The sequence below is a fragment of the Salmo salar genome, chromosome ssa16 (genome assembly GCF_905237065.1).
Source record: "Salmo salar chromosome ssa16, Ssal_v3.1, whole genome shotgun sequence".
NCBI lineage: Eukaryota > Metazoa > Chordata > Actinopteri > Salmoniformes > Salmonidae > Salmo > Salmo salar.
Genome location: NC_059457.1, coordinates 76,272,932 through 76,292,544, shown reverse-complemented (window position 1 = coordinate 76,292,544; position 19,613 = coordinate 76,272,932). Strand labels below are relative to the sequence as shown.

The window sequence follows — 19,613 nt, the reverse complement described above, 5'->3', positions numbered from 1 at the left end:
CACGCACGCACGCACGCACGCACGCACGCACGCACGCACGCACGCACGCACGCACACACACACACACACACACACACACACACACACACACACACACACAAGCTTGGTGTGCGTGTGTGTGAGAGAGAGGCAGAGGCAGGGGCACATGGGCTGCCCAAAAAATGTGACCTATCCAGGACGCAGCTGTCATTTCAAGGCTGGGGGCACTTGCCCGTCACCTACCAGGAGACACGACCACGGAGAGAGAGGGAGCGAGGGAGAGAGAGGGAGCGAGGGAGAGACAGGGAGCGAGGGAGAGACAGGGAGCGAGGGAGAGACAGGGAGCGAGGGAGAGAGAGGGAGCAAGGGAGAGACAGGGAGCGAGGGAGAGACAGGGAGCGAGGGAGAGACAGGGAGCGAGGGGAGAGACAGGGAGCTTAACTCCTGACAAGAAAAAAAGAGTAGTGTGGGTGCACTAGAGCCACTCTCCTTGAGTCCAAGTAGAGCCAGTTTGGATAGTGGTGACATTGGAGCCTCCATAGGTCAGATCTCTCTCTCTCTCCACTCTTCGGTGGGGTGTAAGCAGAGCCCCAGACCCCCTTCAAAGGGCTGTAACGGTGGCAGCTAAGTCTAGATGATCCAGGTGGACTTACACCAGGGGCTCCAGTGGACAGGAGGACAGGCAGAGAGAGGACACTTTAATTTGTTCCAGATGAAATATTTGGCTTCCCAGATCTTGTTACCTTAACTGGACTTTGCGAGGATGTGAAAAAAATGGACTGCATATTTTTCTGGGAGGTGACAAGGTAAGTTCATTATCAAGGGTTCATAATTGGGTTAAAGGCATGTTGTCCCTTCACTGGCATGATATTTATTGAGGGATTTGGGGTAACTTTATGATGATAAGTTAATTGGTTACCTTCTGTGTTTTATTTGGGTCTCCATAAGTGGACTTCGTTGCAGCTGCATGTTCATTTCATTTGTGACAGTAACTTACTGTATATCTATGTAACCACAGACTCCAGATCAAATTGGAATGCTGAAAGGTACCTCTGACCAGCCAAGGAATAGAAGTACCAATGGATGATTTCATGAGGATTGTTCCATACACTCAGTAACTGCAACCCATATCTAAAAGGCTGTCACTTGTTGAACATGAAGTGTTCAGAACCATGAGCACCAACCCAAAGAAAATGGCGGAAGGCGGCACACACCTCAGTCCTGGTATCCCCTCCAAACGGGCCAAAGTTTCCCAGGACCAGGTAGTTCCGGAAACAGGGGACCCAGATCGAACCCCGCCGGTGTTCGTGCGCAAACTCCGCAAGGCTGCAGTGGGGACAGGGTGTGATATCCGCCTGAGGGGTGTCTGTGAGGGGTCAACCTGCCCCCTCTCTGTTTTGGTACCGTAACAATGAGCTCCTGGCCCCGCCTGGGGAGAAGGATGTTGGGGGTCTGTGGATCAGGGATTGCAAGGCCAGTGACGCTGGTCTCTATACCTGCGTGGCCAGCAACTGCCTGGGGGAGGCTCAGAGCAGCGGCCTTCTTGCCGTTATGGACCTGGGAGAAGGTAACGTTGGGGAAACATTGGGACAACATTATGATTCATCTGTGTTTGCTAAGTATTGAAACATGGGGACAACCCTCACGAAACATTGTGTAAGTCTACAAGGGAAGCATGCAGGGGAACATCTGTTATCCATCTACTTTTTAAAGGTGCTCGGTAAGCATAGGACCAATCTTTACAAAAGCCAACAACAATGTACCCAACAGGTTTGCAGGTGGTATATTTATTTCATTCCATCTCAAATAGCTGTCCATTCCACTCTAGAAAACCCTTGGTCTTTCAAAAGTACTTCAACCCTGCTCTTTCAAAACGACTTCTACTGTAGAGCCTGTCAGCTAGCAACACTTGTCTTGAGAGGGGTGAGGTTAAATTTGGCTCCTCAGTCTAAATTGAGACGTGGCGGTTTAGGGTGGGGCTGGTGTGACCCCCCATTACATTTACATTTAAGTCATTTGACCCCCCATGTCATCTGTCACTGTGATCTTTTAGCAGTTGAACCCTTCACCTTCTGACCCCCTAGTTGGATGATTGTTGTTGTTTTGCAGTTTGGAGCAAACTGAAGTGATATGGCGGCCATTTTGTCCAGGGTGTGACCGAGAGATGGAGAGAGAGAGAGAGATTACTCCATTTGAATGACTGTAAATAGATGTTTGTGTATTTATTTGTGTATTTACAGTATCACATTTGGGCCTGCAGAGCTGTCCCTTTAATAAATCTAATAAAGGAATCAGGCAAATGCTATGTGGCTCACCAGTCAGTAAAGGCCATGTCATTAGTCTGGACCACATCACATGAGAGAATGAACAGTTGTAACTGGAGCTCCACACGTAGTGTCCCACAACCCAATGCCATCCAACACATTGTCTGTCTGTGTCCCAAATTGCACTCTACTCTCTATATAGTGGCAGTGGAGGCTGCTGAGAGACGACGGCTCATAATAATGGCTGGAACAGAGTCAATTGAATGGCATTAAACACATGGAAACCATGTGTTTGATGTATTTGATACCATTCCACCTATTCCGCTCCAGCCATTACCACGAGCCCGTCCTCCCCAATTAAGGAAATAGTAATCAATTTTGGGACGCAGGACAGAATCTTACGGTGAGAACGCTATTAAAGGGAAGACGATACGACGAAGGACACTTTTTGTACTTTGTGCGTGGTGAAGCCGAAAGCATTGCCTTGATCCCCTTGTTTCATAAGATACTAGTTATAATTAGAGTGCTTTGGAGGGCTCCTTTGCTGAGGGTGGGAGTTCTGACGGCATAAATTCACCGTAACAGACAGTCAGCTGAAGCCTGAGAGAGATGGATCGGCCTTTTTGAAAGGCTAGACGAGGAACTCTATCTCACTCCCCACATCTCATCTTCTTTATACTCCCCTTCAGCTCTCACTCACTCCCCCCTCTCTATTAATCTATTTCCTTGCCCTTTTATCGGTTCTCATTCTTCAAACCTCTCTCTCTTGATCTCCCTCTTCCTCTGCAATCACTGCCCTTCCTTTCCACCATACTCCTCTCCCCTCTCTCCCTTTCCTGGGGACGTCTTTGGCCTTCGCCAGACAATCTCTGCTTATCACTTTCTGCCCCCATACCTTCTCTCCCTTTCACTCCACTCTTCTCCCCCTTTCTCCTCAGCCCTCTCTCCTCTCCCCTCTCCCCTCTCTTCTCAGCCCTCTCCCCCTCGCTCCTCAGCCTTCTCCCCCTCTCCTCAGCCGTCTCTCCCTCTCTCCTCACCCATCACACCCTCTTGTTTTCTCCTCACCTCTCTCCCCTCTCCTGTTGACATCTTGGTCTTATTCTTGAGTCTCTGCCTAGAACCTTCTACCCCTCTCTTGTCATGTCTGTGTCTCTCTCCCACCTGGTGGGTCTCTATGTCTATCTCTCCTCCTGGTGGGTTTCTGTGTCTCTCTCCTCCTGGTGGGTCTCTATGTCTATCTCTCCTCCTGGTGGGTCTCTGTGTCTCTCTCCTCCTGGTGGGTCTCTATGTCTATCTCTCCTCCTGGTGGGTCTCTGTGTGTCTCTCCTCCTGGTGGGTCTCTATGTCTATCTCTCCTCCTGGTGGGTTTCTGTGTCTCTCTCCTCCTGGTGGGTCTCTGTGTCTCTCTCCTCCTGGTGGGTTTCTGTGTCTCTCTCCTCCTGGTGGGTCTCTGTGTCTCTCTCCTCCTGGTGGGTCTCTATGTCTCTCTCCTCCTGGTGGGTCTCTGTGTCTCTCTCCTCCTGGTGGGTTTCTGTGTCTCTCTCCTCCTGGTGGGTCTCTGTGTCTCTCTCCTCCTGGTGGGTTTCTGTGTCTCTCTCCTCCCGGTGGGTCTCTGTGTCTCTCTCCTCCTGGTGGGTTTCTATGTCTATCTCTCCTCCTGGTGGGTCTCTGTGTATCTCTCTTCCTGGTGGGTTTCTGTGTCTATCTCTCTTCCTGGTGGGTTTCTGTGTCTATCTCTCCTCCCGGTGGGTTTCTGTGTCTCTCTCCTCCTGGTGGGTCTCTGTGTCTCTCTCCTCCTGGTGGGTCTCTGTGTATCTCTCCTCCTGGTGGGTCTCTGTGTCTCACCCTCCTGGTGGGTCTCTATGTCTCTCTCCTCCTGGTGGGTTTCTGTGTCTATCTCTCCTCCCGGTGGGTCTCTGTGTCTCTCTCCTCCTGGTGGGTCTCTGTGTCTCTCTCCTCCCGGTGGGTCTCTGTGTCTCTCTCCTCCTGGTGGGTCTCTGTGTCTCTCTCCTCCCGGTGGGTCTCTGTGTCTCACCCTCCTGGGGAGTCTCTGTACTCTCTCCTCCTGGGTGTGACCATCTATCTCCCACCATGACCATGCACCATGACCAATAAGCCTCTTCTCAGACACTCTATCTCCCCCTTTCTCTGCCCTTCTTTTCACCTTTCTCTCTCTCTCTCTCTCTCTCTCTCTCTCTCTCTCTCTCTCTCTCTCTCTCTCTCTCTCTCTCTCTCTCTCTCTCTCTCTCTCTGTCTCTCTCTCTCTCTCTCTCTCTCTCTCTCTCTTTTTTCTCTTTCTCGCTCTTTCTTTTTTTCCCTGCCCCCAGACCCCTGTGTGGTTCTCTCCCTCCTCCCTTCCCTCTATCCCCTCCTCTCTTATTTGTGGCATGGTATGTGCCAGGGGGTTCGTGTTCCAGAGATGTGTGGATGCCATCGGTCTCTCCTATTGCACCAGTACACATCACAAGTAATTATAGCAACACCACAGTGCCTCAGTGGGGCTGAGACTATGGACAGTCACGCTCAATCACAGTCATCATGATGAAAGAGGGAGGGAGGGTTGAGGGAGTGGGAGATGTAGATGTATAAAAGGATAGAGGAAGTGTGTGTGTGTTTTTTCTGGTAATAGATGTGCACGTAGAAAAGACTAGATGCATCACATGTAGGTCTTTTTTGAGGCTGGCCCTTTAAGAAGTCAAAAAGCAGCATATGTCAGTACGGACCATCCCACAACAAGCCACCAGTCTGTGACCGTGATACTTTTTGACACATCATATTTGGCTTAGTAGTGTTTACGCTTTGACCACTGAATCACTTCAATGACTTGACATGAGGTCAGTCTGTAAACGTTAACCCCCTCACACATTCAATGATTTTACAACTCTTATAATCTTGGTTACCCAGAAGTAAAATCCGCTCGCGAAAATCTGTAATTTGCTGTTTTACTTCTGGGAGGAATGCTGTTAACAATTATGGTTACCCTTGCGCAACGGAAGGAAGTGAAGTCTCCTCCATCGCAAACGGAAACTGTCAGCCAAACCCCTCCCTTCTGCAAATTTCACCAGTGTTTATCATGGGCAGATTTTGTTTTCATGAATTTTTACGATACAGACAATTTTTACTTTGTGGCTGTGGAATCTAGTGGAAACTGTATATCATCCACACACAGGCTTGAAAATCACTGCACCGCCTTCTCCCCATACTGATTGGTCCAAAAATCAACAACGAAAGACCGGACCAGAAGCTATTGTTGCTTGTAATCACATAATTATACGTGAGCCTTGACAGATCCTCAACGTTTCATCTGTCCACGAGAATCTGTCAGTTTCATCTGTCCACGAGAATCTGTCAGTTTCATCTGTCCACGATAGATGTTTAATGGTGTAAACCATCCAATGGTTACATGATGTTTCTCTGAGCGCTATCCAAGTAACTGGTCTTTTAGCTGACATTTTAGCTGACATGGTATTTAGACTACATGAAACATCCATAAAGGTGATATGAATGCCTTATATAAACCCCCTTCAAGTTACCAAATATGCATGCTCTTAGACTGGCCTCTCAAACCTCTGCCATTTTGTTATTCTGGGAAGGAAACCAGAATGCAACAGTACATGGATACTCCCATGCTTGGGAGGACATGAACTTGATCCTCCTCCAGCTCTGGCCCATATTCCACAACTACGGTTTGTTATGCCAAATATCGTGACTGTCCACTCCAGTGTCCTTGTGGATCTCGGGAGTTTCAGTGTGGCTATGCTATGCTATGCTAACCAGAACTCTACTGTAATTTAACGACCCCGTGACAAGTTGACAGGGTGGATTCCCACCCTCAGAATATATTTACTGTGCAGTTATAGACCCATGTCTTAGACTCACACTGTCGGTGGGTATATATGCACTCCAGAATTTGGTCTACGTGTCTAACATCTGATATCCTCAAGCAGGAGACCGGTTTAGTGACGTCAGACATAGTGGTGAACAATCCCCTTCAGATTTAGAATGTAATGTAATCCTCCACCACACTCTGTACATGTGTTTTTAGCCTGTCAAATTGATACTGGTTTTGGTCCGTCATTCAAAAGTTCACCTCTACTTTTTATAGTTACTTAAAGATCGAATCAGCTTTAGGGGAAACAGAGACAATGTTTTCTCTCAGAGCCAGTGGTGGAACAAGTACCCAAATTGTCATACTTGAGTAAAAGTAAAGATATCTTAATATTAATAGAAAATGACTCAAGTAAAAGTGACCCAGTAAAATACTACTTCAGTAAAATTCTAAAAGTATTTGGTTTTAAATATACTTAAGTATCAAAAGTAAATGTAATTGCTAAAATATACTTAAGTATCAAAAGTAAAAGTAAAAGTATACATCATTTAAAATTCCTTATATTAAGCAAACCAGACAGCACGATTTTCTTGATTTTTTTAATTTATGGATAGCCAGGGGCACACTCCAACACTCAGACATCATTTACAAACGAAGCATTTGTGTTTAGTGAGTCCGTCAGATCAGATGCAGTAGAGATGACCAGGGATTTTCTGTTGATAAGTGTGTGAATTGGACCATTTTCCAGTCCTGCTAAGCATTCAAAATGACACGAGTACTTTTGTGTTTCAGGGAAAATGTATGGAGGAAAAAGTACATTATTTTCTTTAGGAATGTAGTGGAGTAAAAGTAAATAAATATAGTAAAGTAAAGTACAGATACCCTAAAAAATGACTTACGTAGTACCTTAAAGTATTTTTACTTAAGTACTTTACACCACTGCCCAGAGCCTTTGTTGTTGTTATTGTTTTGATGATTGAACAGATGTGGAGGCATGTTCGGCAGCATTGAAAAAACAACGACAGTGCATATTCTGCTGTGCTATCGCAAGTGCGATGATGTCAGAGGGGAAAAAACAGTGTTTGTTGTTTGCTGTTACTTGTATGTTGTTGAAATATCTCAAACAGATGTTAGTCTTGAAAACACAACCCTAGGCAACACAGTGACTAGGGTCTGGTTTCAATGATGGACTGTTTTGGCAAAGAGGAACTACCTCACTGCCTACATCAATACTTTATCAGCTTGAATAAAATACAAAATAGTAGCTAGCAATACGGAGATCACCTTCAACCTTCACTAAAACCACTGCAAAGGTTTTGCCTGCAAACTTTGGTTTTGAGTTGTGACATTCTGGCATGTCTAGCTTGTGACTTGAGTCCCCAGATTTTTTTTTCTTTATCGACGTAGGCAGTGATGTACTTCCTCTACGCCAAAAGAGTCCATCATTGAAACCTAGTCACTGTGTTGCCTAAGGACAGGTTTTCGAGATTCAACAGACGTAGCAGTTGCACCATTAAGGATTCCAGCTTTAAAGCAGCTTGTTGAAGTTATTCATGGCTGACAACGATATCTTTGCCATGTTCATTGGCTGTCAAAACAGACAGAAATGTAAACAACTCCCACTCAATAAGCTGTGTTCAAACTTTCTCTGTTCTTTAATGAGTTCAGATTCTGTTTCAATGCATCACAGGATCATGCACACATGTTAAGACCTAAGCCTTCTTCAGTCTGTCACTAGTAGGGGGTTTCTCAGTCCAAGCAGAGAGTCAGACAGGACAGTAAAGGTCGTTTCAGCCCTGTCTGTAATCTCCTTATTACAGGAAGGCAGGTCCACTGTAAGGGTACAGAGCAGGGGTAACAGGGGTGTACAATAGCCCACTCGAAATAGACCACCGGGCTTGGTGTTGTTGTGTTGGAGTAAGGGGGAACGGGGAGAGAGAGAGAGAGGGCCTGAGTGAGGCAGAGGGGACCGTCAGGCGCATTGAGGCAGCCATCTTAAGGAATATGTCCTCACCCTGGCCATGAAGTAGACAGGACATCTAGGAGTCTGGGAGGAGAAGCCATTTTAAGGATCTCATATTCACCCCTGCCTCCATGGGATTGGGATACACATTCCAACGAAGGAGAAGTGACAATTTTTAAATAAGACATCCTTACTTCACTAAGGTCAGGATTTGAGGGTAAAACCAGGAAGAACTGTCAAGTGTAGAGGAATGGGCTTAGATTGTGATTTGATGGTGATTTGAGAGTTCGACAAGAAGACGGACGTTTGATTAACAAGGATTACACATCTGAGAGGCCCAATGTTAAAAGAATAAGAGAGTGAGACAGATATCAACTGGAGCCATGCTAAAGAAGGAGTATCTGGATGCTCGGAAGGCTTTGAGAAGTGTGAGGGACGGTGTGACCGGCCCCAGGAGAAAGAAACCCAAAGGTGAGTGTTAGAACTCCTTCTAACCAACCACACGGAAAACGTGGGCTCTTGAGTAGGTTATTTGTTACTGTTCAGCTATCTATTATCTTATGACAATCTGATGTTGTTGTGCTTACTGGGACGAAGTCTGAAGTAAAAAAAGGACGAGACCATGATGAGGTCACAACAGACACAGAAGACCTCATCAGACTCATATTGTCTACTGTTCATTCTCTTCCATTACTTCCTTATAGAATATTGAATTGTACAACGCCATTGACCTATTTTTCTAATTCTAGTTGGGGACCAGGATGTTTCAAACCTAACAGGTGGTGGCTGGTTGACAGGCTTCCAGTGCAAACCAATAATACTCATCTAATGAGCAGGCTATTCACAGCATCCCCCGATGATGACAACTAGACACACACTGCCTCTGAGGATAGACAATTTTTCTAGGCTCTCAACTATTAACAGACGCTGAGAAAAATGACAGGGCATTGCATACATAAAATTACTGTACTATGTACAGCAAATACTAGGGAGTACATTGTTTCAAAGGATAATATTGCAATACTTCAAAGCTGTGGATTGCAGTTGTAAATACATTATCTCCCACCAGTGAGGGTCGCCCCCCCCCTTAGTTGTCTGTATGTCTGTCAGCCCGACTGCCTGTCTGTCTGGTCACATGGTAGATACAGTACCTCCTAATTTTAGTCCATACTGTAGGCATAGAGTATCTCATAGTATCTCTCTCGGTCTCTCTCTGCTCCCCCCCCTCTCTCTCTTTCTCTCCTTCTCTGTCTCTCTCTGCCCCCTCTCTCTCCTCTCTTTATCACCCCAGTCCACTCTCCAGTCCTGTGGCTAACACAGACCAGACCTAGAGAATGACATAAACTAGCAAGAGGCATCTGTGTGATGTGAAATCCCATTACATTCCCAGAATGCATCACAGTGCATGGTCACGGACCACAATGTATCGCCATATTCAGTGATGTAAAGTACTTAAGTAAAAATACTTTAAAGTACTACTTAAGTAGTTTGTTGGGGTATCTGTACTTTATTTTTGACAAGTTTTACTTTTACTTCACTACATTCCTAAAGAAAATATTGTACCATATTGTACTCCATACATTTTCCCTGACAACCAAAAGTACTTGTTACATTTTGAATGCTTAGCAGGACAGTAACATTTTGAAATTCACACACTTATCAAGAGAACACGTGGTCATCCCTACTACCTCCGGTCTGGTGGACTCACTAAACGCAACAGCATCTTTTGCAAATAATGTCTGGGTGTTGGAGTGTGCCCCTGGCTATCCGTAATTTTAAAAACAAGAAAATGGAGCCGTCTGCTTTGCTTAATATAAGGAATTTGAAATGATTTATACTTTTACTTCTACTTTTGACACTTAAGTATATTTTAGCAATTACATTTACTTTTGATACTTAAGCATTTTTAAAACTAAATACTTTTAGACTTATACTGAAGTGGTATTTTACTGGGTGACTTTCACTTTTACTTGAGTCACTTTCTATTAAGTTATCTATACTTTTACTCAAGTATGACAATTGGGTACTTTTTCCACCACTGGCCATATTAAGGGAACTGACCTATTTTGTCAGGTGAGGAAAGATGATCCTAGATCTGTACCAAGGGGAAATTTCACCCCGGAGCATGAGATGAGGTGCCTCTGTGTTTGGCCTGGCGCTGATCTTGTTTATGTCCCATGTTCTGAGGCCTGGAGGGGGCCAGGATTAGGTGATAGGATCAGGTTTCTGTGTGGTCGTCAGCAGTCAGTATAGACGTGCCCACTGTGTCTGTCACCTGGGCCTGGACCTCTATACCACCCTGTATCTCCACAGGGTCTGACTCTGAGCTACGTTTACAACAAAGGAATGGCTTCTGTTCTATTAAAAGTCTATTACAGTAGTAGAATGTACAAACCCACTGGGTAAAAACTGGTTGAATCAACGTTGTTTCCACGTCATTTCAACCCTAAAATGAAACGTGATAATGTTGAATCAATGTGGAAAACTGATTGGATTTGCAAAAAGTCATCAACCTAAAGGAATTTCATATTTTTTTTCGCCAAACCTACAACCGAAATCCAATGACAAGGTGATATTTTTGGTTGATTTCATGTTGAATTCATGTTAGTTGACAACTTAACCAAATGTAAATCGAAGACGTTGAACTGACGTCTGTGCCGGTAGGAAGTTTCTTCTAACTAGACAGGGCAACCGGAAACAACCATGTAGACCTGGGGGAAACCTCAGGGCAAGAGGAATGATTACCTTGTCTTCCCCAGCACACGTCTAGATATGGGTTGTGACTAACGTGTTTTGGAGAAGGCTCTGGGTTCCTCTGTTGGGTATGACCGTGCCCTGTGGTTGGACCTGTAGCGCGAAGTGACTCGTATAAAAAACCAACTCAATTAAGATGCGCCCACAGCTGGGTCTGTTTTCTACCCCAGGGAGCTAATGCCAGATAAATGCCTCTGATAGAGTTGTCGGCCTGCAGAGAGTTCATCAGAGCTGCGCCACTGAAACCCCCCTCTGTCACAAAATCAATGAGCTTCCGTGAAGTCTGCTCTGTTTCTCATTGTTGTAAGCTCATTCAAGTAGAGTAAATGGTATGCTGGCTACTGTATTGTATCAGCTGATTGAAGTGGAGTAAATGGTCTGCTTACATTTACATTTTTTTACATTTTAGTCATTTAGCAGACGCTCTTATCCAGAGCGACTTACAGTAGTGAATGCATACATTTCATACATTTCATTTCATTTCATTTCATTTCATGCATTTTTGTTTTTTGTACTTGCTATTGTATTGTATCAGCCAATTGATATCTGCATGGAAGTCATGTTGTTTTCATTTATTTTCATGTAACTGATGATGGGGAAGAAAGAGAGGAGAGGAAGCCTCTTTAGACTTTAAAAGATATGCCCATTGTGTTACTATGGTGACTTACTGTGATATAACTGAATCCCCCCATAGGTCATTTGTCTGACAACGTATTGTAGCTTTGACACCTGCTTCTTGGATTTTCATTGGACTGCTGTAATAGAAGGCAGTGTTATGATTGGTCCGGGGACATATTGATCCCGGTCGAGTGAATTGTGACTATCGTGGTGTATCCTGTATCGCACAGAGACCCTTGGTATTGATTACTCACTGCCAGAGAAAATCCCTTCTTTCTGGAGATGCATGGGGCGAAGGTGATGGGGCAGGGATGAAGAGGGATGGAGGGAGATGAAGGGAGGTAGAGGGATGGGGAAGGAAGGAAGGAAGGAAGGAAGGAAGGAAGGAAGGAAGGAAGGAAGGAAGGAAGGAAGGAAGGAAGGAAGGAAGGAAGGAAGGAAGGAAGGAAGGAAGGAAGGAAGGAAGGAAGGAAGGAAGGAAGGAGAAGGCTTATAGCTATTGAGGCAGCTTTTGAGTGAAAAGGAACACTGTATTGTGTGTATTTTTTGAAGTAGGGTGCATTACTTAGAAACAGCCAAATGGGTAAATAAACAACATTATTACAACCAATGGAGGCTTTAGCTATAAAAACAACCATTTATTGCGACGTCTGTGAATGGTTGGCTTTCTCTGATTTATGGGCATGTGGTAATATCCCCTGGGTATTGACTCTGTGTATCACACCTATAAACAGTAGTGTGTCTCACATAACAATGATAAAAAAGTGGATTTCTCAGTATAGCAGTCAATCTCAGTGTGCGAGATTTGGCCTAAATCTGAAAAAATGCCCATCTAGTTTCTGGATGGCTGGGTGGTTTTTACAATGAGATCTGGGTCCACCTGTTATTATTTTTTGATGGATGTGGTGGACACAGATGTATCTGAGAGAACAATACATTATGCTGTGTGTGTGTGTGTGTGTGTGTGAGTGAGTGAGTGAGTGAGTGAGTGAGTGAGTGAGTGAGTGAGTGAGTGAGTGAGTGAGTGAGTGAGTGAGTGAGTGAGTGAGTGAGTGAGTGAGTGAGAGTGTGACAGGCCTGTAATAAGAAGGGAGGATTTGTAGGGAGGATGATGTGTTCTCTTCACCTTTCCTCGTTCCCTAATTCCTTTCACCACATCTGTTTGTTTCATGATCTGTTATTTCTAGTTGATGATTATTCCTGTGAGAACCGTAGGACGGGGAGGCGGGGTACAAAGACATCATCATCTTTTCCCACATAATTTATTGATGGTTAAGACTCCATTTCCCTCACACACTCTGACCTACTGACACACTAACGCAGGGTTTCCCAAACTGGGTCCTGGGGCCCTCTGGGTGCACATTTTGTTTTTTGACCTGGCACTACACAGCTGATTCAAATCATCAAAGCTTGATGATGAGTTGGTTATTTTAGTCAGCTGTGTAGTTCTAGGGCAAAAACCAAAACGTGCACCCAGGGGGGGCCCCAGGACCCAGTTTGGGAAACCCTGCACTAACGTAGTGAGAGAGATACACTGTGTATAAAACACCACAAAGACAAACGCACAACCTACTGTTGATGTGAAATGTACAGTGAATGTATCCATGGTGTTTGTTGTTCCTATTGATTTGTGTATCTGTCAGAGACTATGGCGTGTATCTGTCAGAGACTATGGCGTGTATCTGTCAGAGACTATGGTGTGTATCTGTCAGAGACTATGGTGTGTATCTGTCAGAGACTATGGTGTGTATCTGTCAGAGACTATGGCGTGTATCTGTCAGAGACTATGGTGTGTATCTGTCAGAGACTATGGCGTGTATCTGTCAGAGACTATGGTGTGTATCTGTCAGAGACTATGGTGTGTATCTGTCAGAGACTATGGCGTGTATCTGTCAGAGACTATGGCGTGCACAGCTTGTGTGTTGCACCAGCTAGCCATCAAGCTAATCTATCTATGCCATGTGTAGTGTTGGGGACAGAGTTGAAGCAGAGCGAGATAAATGGAGAGGGGCAATTCTGCTCTGTTCACTGGTGCAAATAACTGATTGCTATTTAGCGTGAAGTCAGATTTAGTGGAACGTCAAAGACATGGACCATGAATGTATAATTGATGCCCTGGGGGTGGGGAGGCTGTTTTCCGAAGGCTGCATTCTTCCTCTCCTCTGTGAAGATACTGGAGCTAAAGAGAATAAAGCAGAGGAGGAGAGGAGAGAGGGATCCCGAAAAAAGAGGCAGTTTGGATTAAGGATTTGGATTTTGGGGAGGGTGGGGTTGGAAGCGGGGCACACTTCAACTGTGGGTTTATGATGTCAACAGAACGGAGGGAACTCTGTCTGATTCTATTTCCCACTTTCTATTCTCCCTCCATCTGTTTTGGTCTGTCTTTCTCTCTACCCTCTCCTCTCTCTCCTGCTCCCTCTGTGCCTCCCCTCTGCTCTCTCTTTGTCTGCTCTCTCTCTCTCTCTTTCTCATTCTTGGCGGCTATCTCTCCTCTCCTCCCATTCCTCCTGCTGCTGCTGTGTCAGAGAGAGGAGACAGAGAGGATGCTTTAGAGGAGCAGGTAGTTTTCCTTCCTCCGGATCACACCTTTCCACTGTTGTCCTCACGGGTTGGGGTCTCAATCTGTCCCTCTCTGGCTGGCTGCTGTTGCTCCGAGGAGGGGCTTGGATGAAGGAGGGAGGGATGGGCTGGAGGGGATGGAGTCCGGCTCGGCTTGTGTCAGCGTTCGGCTGAACATTTTCTCCTCCGGCAGCAGTCAGAGCATAGTCTGCTACGTCAGAGTGATGCTGCTCACCTTGGCGGATAAACACTCTCACTCTCACACAAAGACACCTGGATTTTGTGGATTGTAATCCCGAACGTTCCTCCTCTCATCCAGACCAGAGGATTATAAACACCCACGCGTGTGAAGAGAGCTCAATCTATTTACATGGTTTGTGTGAGAATTATTGTGGTTGGACCCACACTCCATTTGGGTAGGATCACAGCAGTGATGTTTTGCTGAGCAAGTGCCACAGGTAATCTGCAACCCAGAGGAGGGCATCGAGAGATAGAAAGAGAGAGAGTAAGAGAGATACATACAGAGGCACTACTTCTAGACATGAAGAAAATCTGGTCCAAGAAGAGGTTCCAGGTGAGTCTCTACCTTTCAGACACAAAGTTGCTTTGTTACACTTAGTGCATGCTCTTTTCTAAGCCGTTTTCTCATGGAGTACTACAGAGCTATAATGGCTTTGTGATAGATTCCTGGAACCAAGAGGAGAAGGATACATACTTTGTTGCCCCACCCTTTTACCATTTTACCAGTAAACACAGATCTTTGTTACTATAGGTTAATAAATCCAGGACTGTACAGTAGGTCTTGTGTAGTATAGTTCTCTGTGTGGAATGTCCTCTGTGTCCTCTGGGTTCTAGTGGCCTCTGTGGCTCAGAGGGTATGGCTTTACAGTTCCACATGACACGGTAACAAAGAATGCCACCCTGGGGGTCAACGTCCCATTCTGTTGGCTGGTGGGAAGATGTCTGTGGGAGCTGGGTGGAAAATCAGCTTTCAGACAAATTTCACGGTCAAACATTTTTTTTTTCTGCCATTTATATTATAAATGTTCCATTTGTAACACATTTTATTCTAATTAGCATATGTGTAACCTACAACATGTATCCTGGCAGAGAACATCTGATATTTTGGATTTGACATTGCGTTTATCTGTGTGATCTGTGGAGAATAGAGAAGTGTGTCACTGGGCCACAGTGCAGACAACTGATAGGTAGCACCAGATGACCAAGTACAATTATGTGGTACAATATGTACGACACAGTCTATATTCGAAATAACCGTATAAACCTTGTGAAATCTCCTCTCCAAACTCTGGCAGAAACAGTATAGAGCTTTGAGGAAACTATGGTGCCCAGTGATTACCTAGCCTTGCCAAGCCAGAAACCTTTACTGCGCAGAAATGCAGTTTGTGCCTGGTTCCGCCTACTACAGATGTAGGATCTTAATTTGATCGCTCTTTTGTTGCTGAGATCCAAACTTGTGGTTTATTCAAGTTTTAAAAAGGCTTCTAAAGTTTGTAATTTCCCCTTTCAAATGTCAGACTTAGCCCTAATGAAACATGTATCTACCCTTACAAAGAATGTCCATTAATATAATAATATTAACATTATAATTAATATTAATATTATAATCCACATAATAATTCACATTTCCTGTTGCTTCAGGATTATTTTCCTGCTGTAGCAAACTGTCTCAAATGAAGATCCTACATCTGTATGTGTTGATATGATTGCCTAGAGTTCCCTATAATCAGGAACAGGAGATTGACAATGGACGCTTCTAGTTGCTTCGGTTGTTTTTTGTCTCACTGTGGCCACCAGGCAACACTTCATCACCAGGCTCTGGCTGGCAAGTAGCAGTAGGCATGGTACTTAGAGAGCAAAGCAGCCTGATTGATCTAGCAGTTGAATCATTACTTTGCTCTGACTTCAGTGTTTTCTGTGCCTCGGTACTGTAATGAGTCATTCCATTGAGCTCTCTGTGAGCTCTTCAAGGTCCTGATCGATGGTTGGTCATAGGAGTCATAGGAGTAATCAAAGGTCATAGGAGTCATAGGAGTAATCAAAGGTCATAGGAGTCATTGGAAGTAATGACTTATCAAGTTATCAGTGTGTAGGTTTTTAGATTAGGTTATAAGGATGTAGGATGCAGGACATTATGGAGTTTGAGATATGAGCTTCTTCTCTTGTTTGGGCCTTTTCTTTTGGATTCTGACAAAAATGGAATCCTCTGATTTCAGTAACTCATTAAGTTTCATGACAGTTGTACTTTTTGCTGGTTTGACTCATGCAACCCTCTGTCTCTCTATTATTTCAGAGGACCGGACACTCCACCAAGACGTTTGGAAGGTTCACCCATGGTGTGTTTTCTGTATGAGTTATTACACAGTTATTACTTAGTAATTACACAGTTAATAATATTAATTACATGGTTAATAATAATTATTACACAGTTAAGAATGGTTTTACACAGTTAATAATGGTTATTACACAGTTATTACTTAGTAATAAAACAGTTAATAATAGTTATTACACAGTTAATAATGGTTATTACACCGTTATTAATACATAGTTATTACACCGAAACTGAGTTTTACTGTGCATATTTAGCTTTGTGTTGTGTTTGAGAACCACTTAACGCTTTCTGTATTAAAAAGATCCTTGTTAAAAAAACGGATCTAGTACAGAGATGTCATGCATTTTTCATGTTTTAATTGCTGCTAGGAAAAAGACAGTGGGCTTTTTTATTATTTAGCTGTCAGAATGCCTCTCCTCCGCCCCCCACAAGCAATTTTCTTGTAACCATATTGTTGCCTCTCTGCATAACATCACAGAATGAATCATTTCTGAGGGTCTTAGTTTAGCATTACATCTGGAATCTCAGTCAAACAGAAATGCTCACAGCTCCTTTTCCAAATCATATTTCCACCCAACTGTTAATTGAATCCACGGTGTATATTGCAGCTAGACATTTTGAATTACAGCCTCTCATATTGCTGAGTCGATATTCCTTGCACAGTGTGTGTCCAGCTATTTAGTCCCATCCCACTTGGTACAGATGGGTGAACCCAAATACACAAGGAAATTGACTGTTAAAACTGTATGATCACTGTTATTGTCTATTTCACATTTACCCTTTCTTCTGTCATTTAGCAGATACTGTTATCCAAAGCAACATGACAGTGAAACGAGGCATAACCCATTTGCTTGCCTTTTCCTCAGCAAGCTCCAGCAGTAGGCTATCTAAGCGTATGTGTCAGGGTTGGCACTTGGGCTGGTGATTTTAGACTCTAATGGGTATGGAGCCGATTGGTCGTGTGGGTGAGAGAGATGGTGGTTTCTATAGTAACTGTGCTCTCCCGTCTGCCCTCTCTTCCTGCCACTATGGAAGCGAAGTTTTCCGCTCTTGCCGAAAGCAAAGCTATGGTAAACCAGTCTTGTTTTCTCTCGCTCTCTCGTTGTCATCTGTCTGTTTTCTCTCTCTCTCTCTCTCTCTCTCTCTCTCTCTCTCTCTCTCTCTCTCTTGTGTGTTATTATTGATTTGCCATTTCAATGTGCTAAGCCCCTATGGGACTTTTTGTAGATTCTTGTTACGTCTACAAGCCAAGATACTGTTGTGAATGAGGTCCTCCCATGTTTGCCTGGACTCATTTCCTCTTCCCTTTCTTTCTTTATAATTTTCCATCTATTTTATTTCTCTGTCTCTTGAATATGTCTATTGCTCTATTCCAAACATTTCCACAGGGTTTTGCACTATACACCATTTAGTTCTGACCATGTGACAGTTTCTTCTAGTATTTCACCCATTAAATATGTCCTTTTAAGTCTCTGAAGTGGTTCATGTTTTTTCTTAACACCTTCCCTAGAAATGTCAGCTTCTTTGTAACATCTCTATTGATCTCATCAAAGGTCGCTGAATCGACTTCTCTTCTTTGAGATGATTTGCACAAGGCCTCCAAATCAAAGGCCACAGTTACAGTACTTATCGGGTGCTTATATCTGTTAAAGAGATAGAGTGCAAGTCAAACGTCTGGACACACCAACTCATTCCAGGGTTTTTCTTTATTTGTACTATTTTCTACATTGTAGAATAACCCAAAAAATCTAAATATATGTCAGTTGTGTTGTGACAAGGTAGGGGGTATACAGAAGATAGTCCTATTTGGTAAAAGACCAAGTCCATATTATGGCAAGAAAAACTAAAATAAGCAATAAACGGCAGTCCATCATTACTTTCAGACATGAAGGACAGTCAATTCGGAAAATTTCAAGAACTTTGCAAGTTTATTCAAGTGCAGTCGCCTAAACCATCAAGTGTTATGATGTAACTGAATCTCATGAGCACCGTCACAGGAGTTAGAGTTACCAGCCCCAGAAATTTTAGCACAAGTAAATGCTTCACAGAGTTCAAGTAACATACACATCTTAACATCAACTATTCAGAGGAGACTGCGTGAATCAGGCCTTCATGGTTGAATTGCTGCAAAGAAACCACTACTAAAGGACACCAATAAGAAGAAGAGTCTTGCTTGGGCCAACAAACATGAGCTATGGACATTAGACCGGTGGAAATCTGTCCTTTGGTCTGATGAGTCCAAATGTTTTGTTTTTGGTTCCAACCACTGTGCCTTTGTGAAACACAGAGTAGGTGAACAGATGATCTCATCATGTGTGGTTCCCACAGTGAAGCATAGAGGAGGAGGTGTGATGGTGTGGGGGTGCTTTGCTGGTGACACTGTCAGTGATTTATTTAGAATTCAAGGCACACTTAACCAGCATGGCTACCACAGCATTCTGCAACGATACGCCATCCCATCTGGTTTGGGCTTAGTGGGACTATCATTTGTTTTTCAACAGGACAATGACCCAACACACCTCCAGGCTGTGTAAGGGCTATTTGACCAAGAAGGAGAGTGATGGAGTGCCTCATCAGATAACCTGACCTCCATAATCACCCGACCTCAACCCAATTGAGATGGTTTGGGATGAGTTGGACTGCAGAGTGAAGGAAAAGCATCCAACAAGTGATCAGCATATGTGGGAACTCCTTCAAGACCGTTGGAAACGCATTCCAGATGAAGCTGGTTGAGAGAATGTCAAGAGTGTGCAAAGCTGTCATCAAGGCAAAGGGTGGCTACTTTGAAGAATCTAAAATATATTTTGATTTGTTTAACACTTTTTTGGTTACTACATGATTCCATGTGTTATTTCATAGTTTTGACGTCTTCACTACTATTCTACAATGTAGAAAATAGTAAAAAATAAAGAAAAACCCATGAATGAGTAGGGGTGTCCAAACTTTTGACCGGTACTGTATATTAATCACCATAAATGAGTGGGCTAAAGGGCACTGTTGCAGTTAAAAGAGGTATAATGGTCCTTACTGACGTTGTCTTCTGTAGGGGTCAATAGACTTCCAATGGGTTTGGAATGGAATGGATGCTAGTCTGGTTTCAGCACTAGCCTGCTCTATTACCAGTAACATACCTAGTTAGAACCGACAGTCTAGAAGGTCATTTCTATAAAGGTATTTCAACCAGTCTAGTGGTGTATTTCTAGAGGCCACATCTGGCTTCATATCACGGTTCAGTGACTCCCCCTTGTATTACCTCTGAAGGAGACCTGCCAAGGCTCAACTCTATTGCCCATT

The 19,613-nt window shown here is 44.0% G+C and overlaps 1 protein-coding gene across 1 annotated transcript in view; it reads left to right on the top strand.

Moving 5' to 3' along the window:
- The first annotated feature begins 406 nt into the window (after positions 1 to 406).
- LOC106592612 (striated muscle preferentially expressed protein kinase) overlaps positions 407 to 19,613 on the top strand; it is a 56,653-nt gene continuing 37,446 nt past the window's right edge. Inside the window, 3 exon segments of the mRNA XM_045697861.1 lie at positions 407 to 785; positions 998 to 1,340; positions 1,342 to 1,546. Of these exon segments, the coding sequence (XP_045553817.1) occupies positions 1,152 to 1,340; positions 1,342 to 1,546 (394 nt within the window). The 5' untranslated portion in view covers positions 407 to 785; positions 998 to 1,151.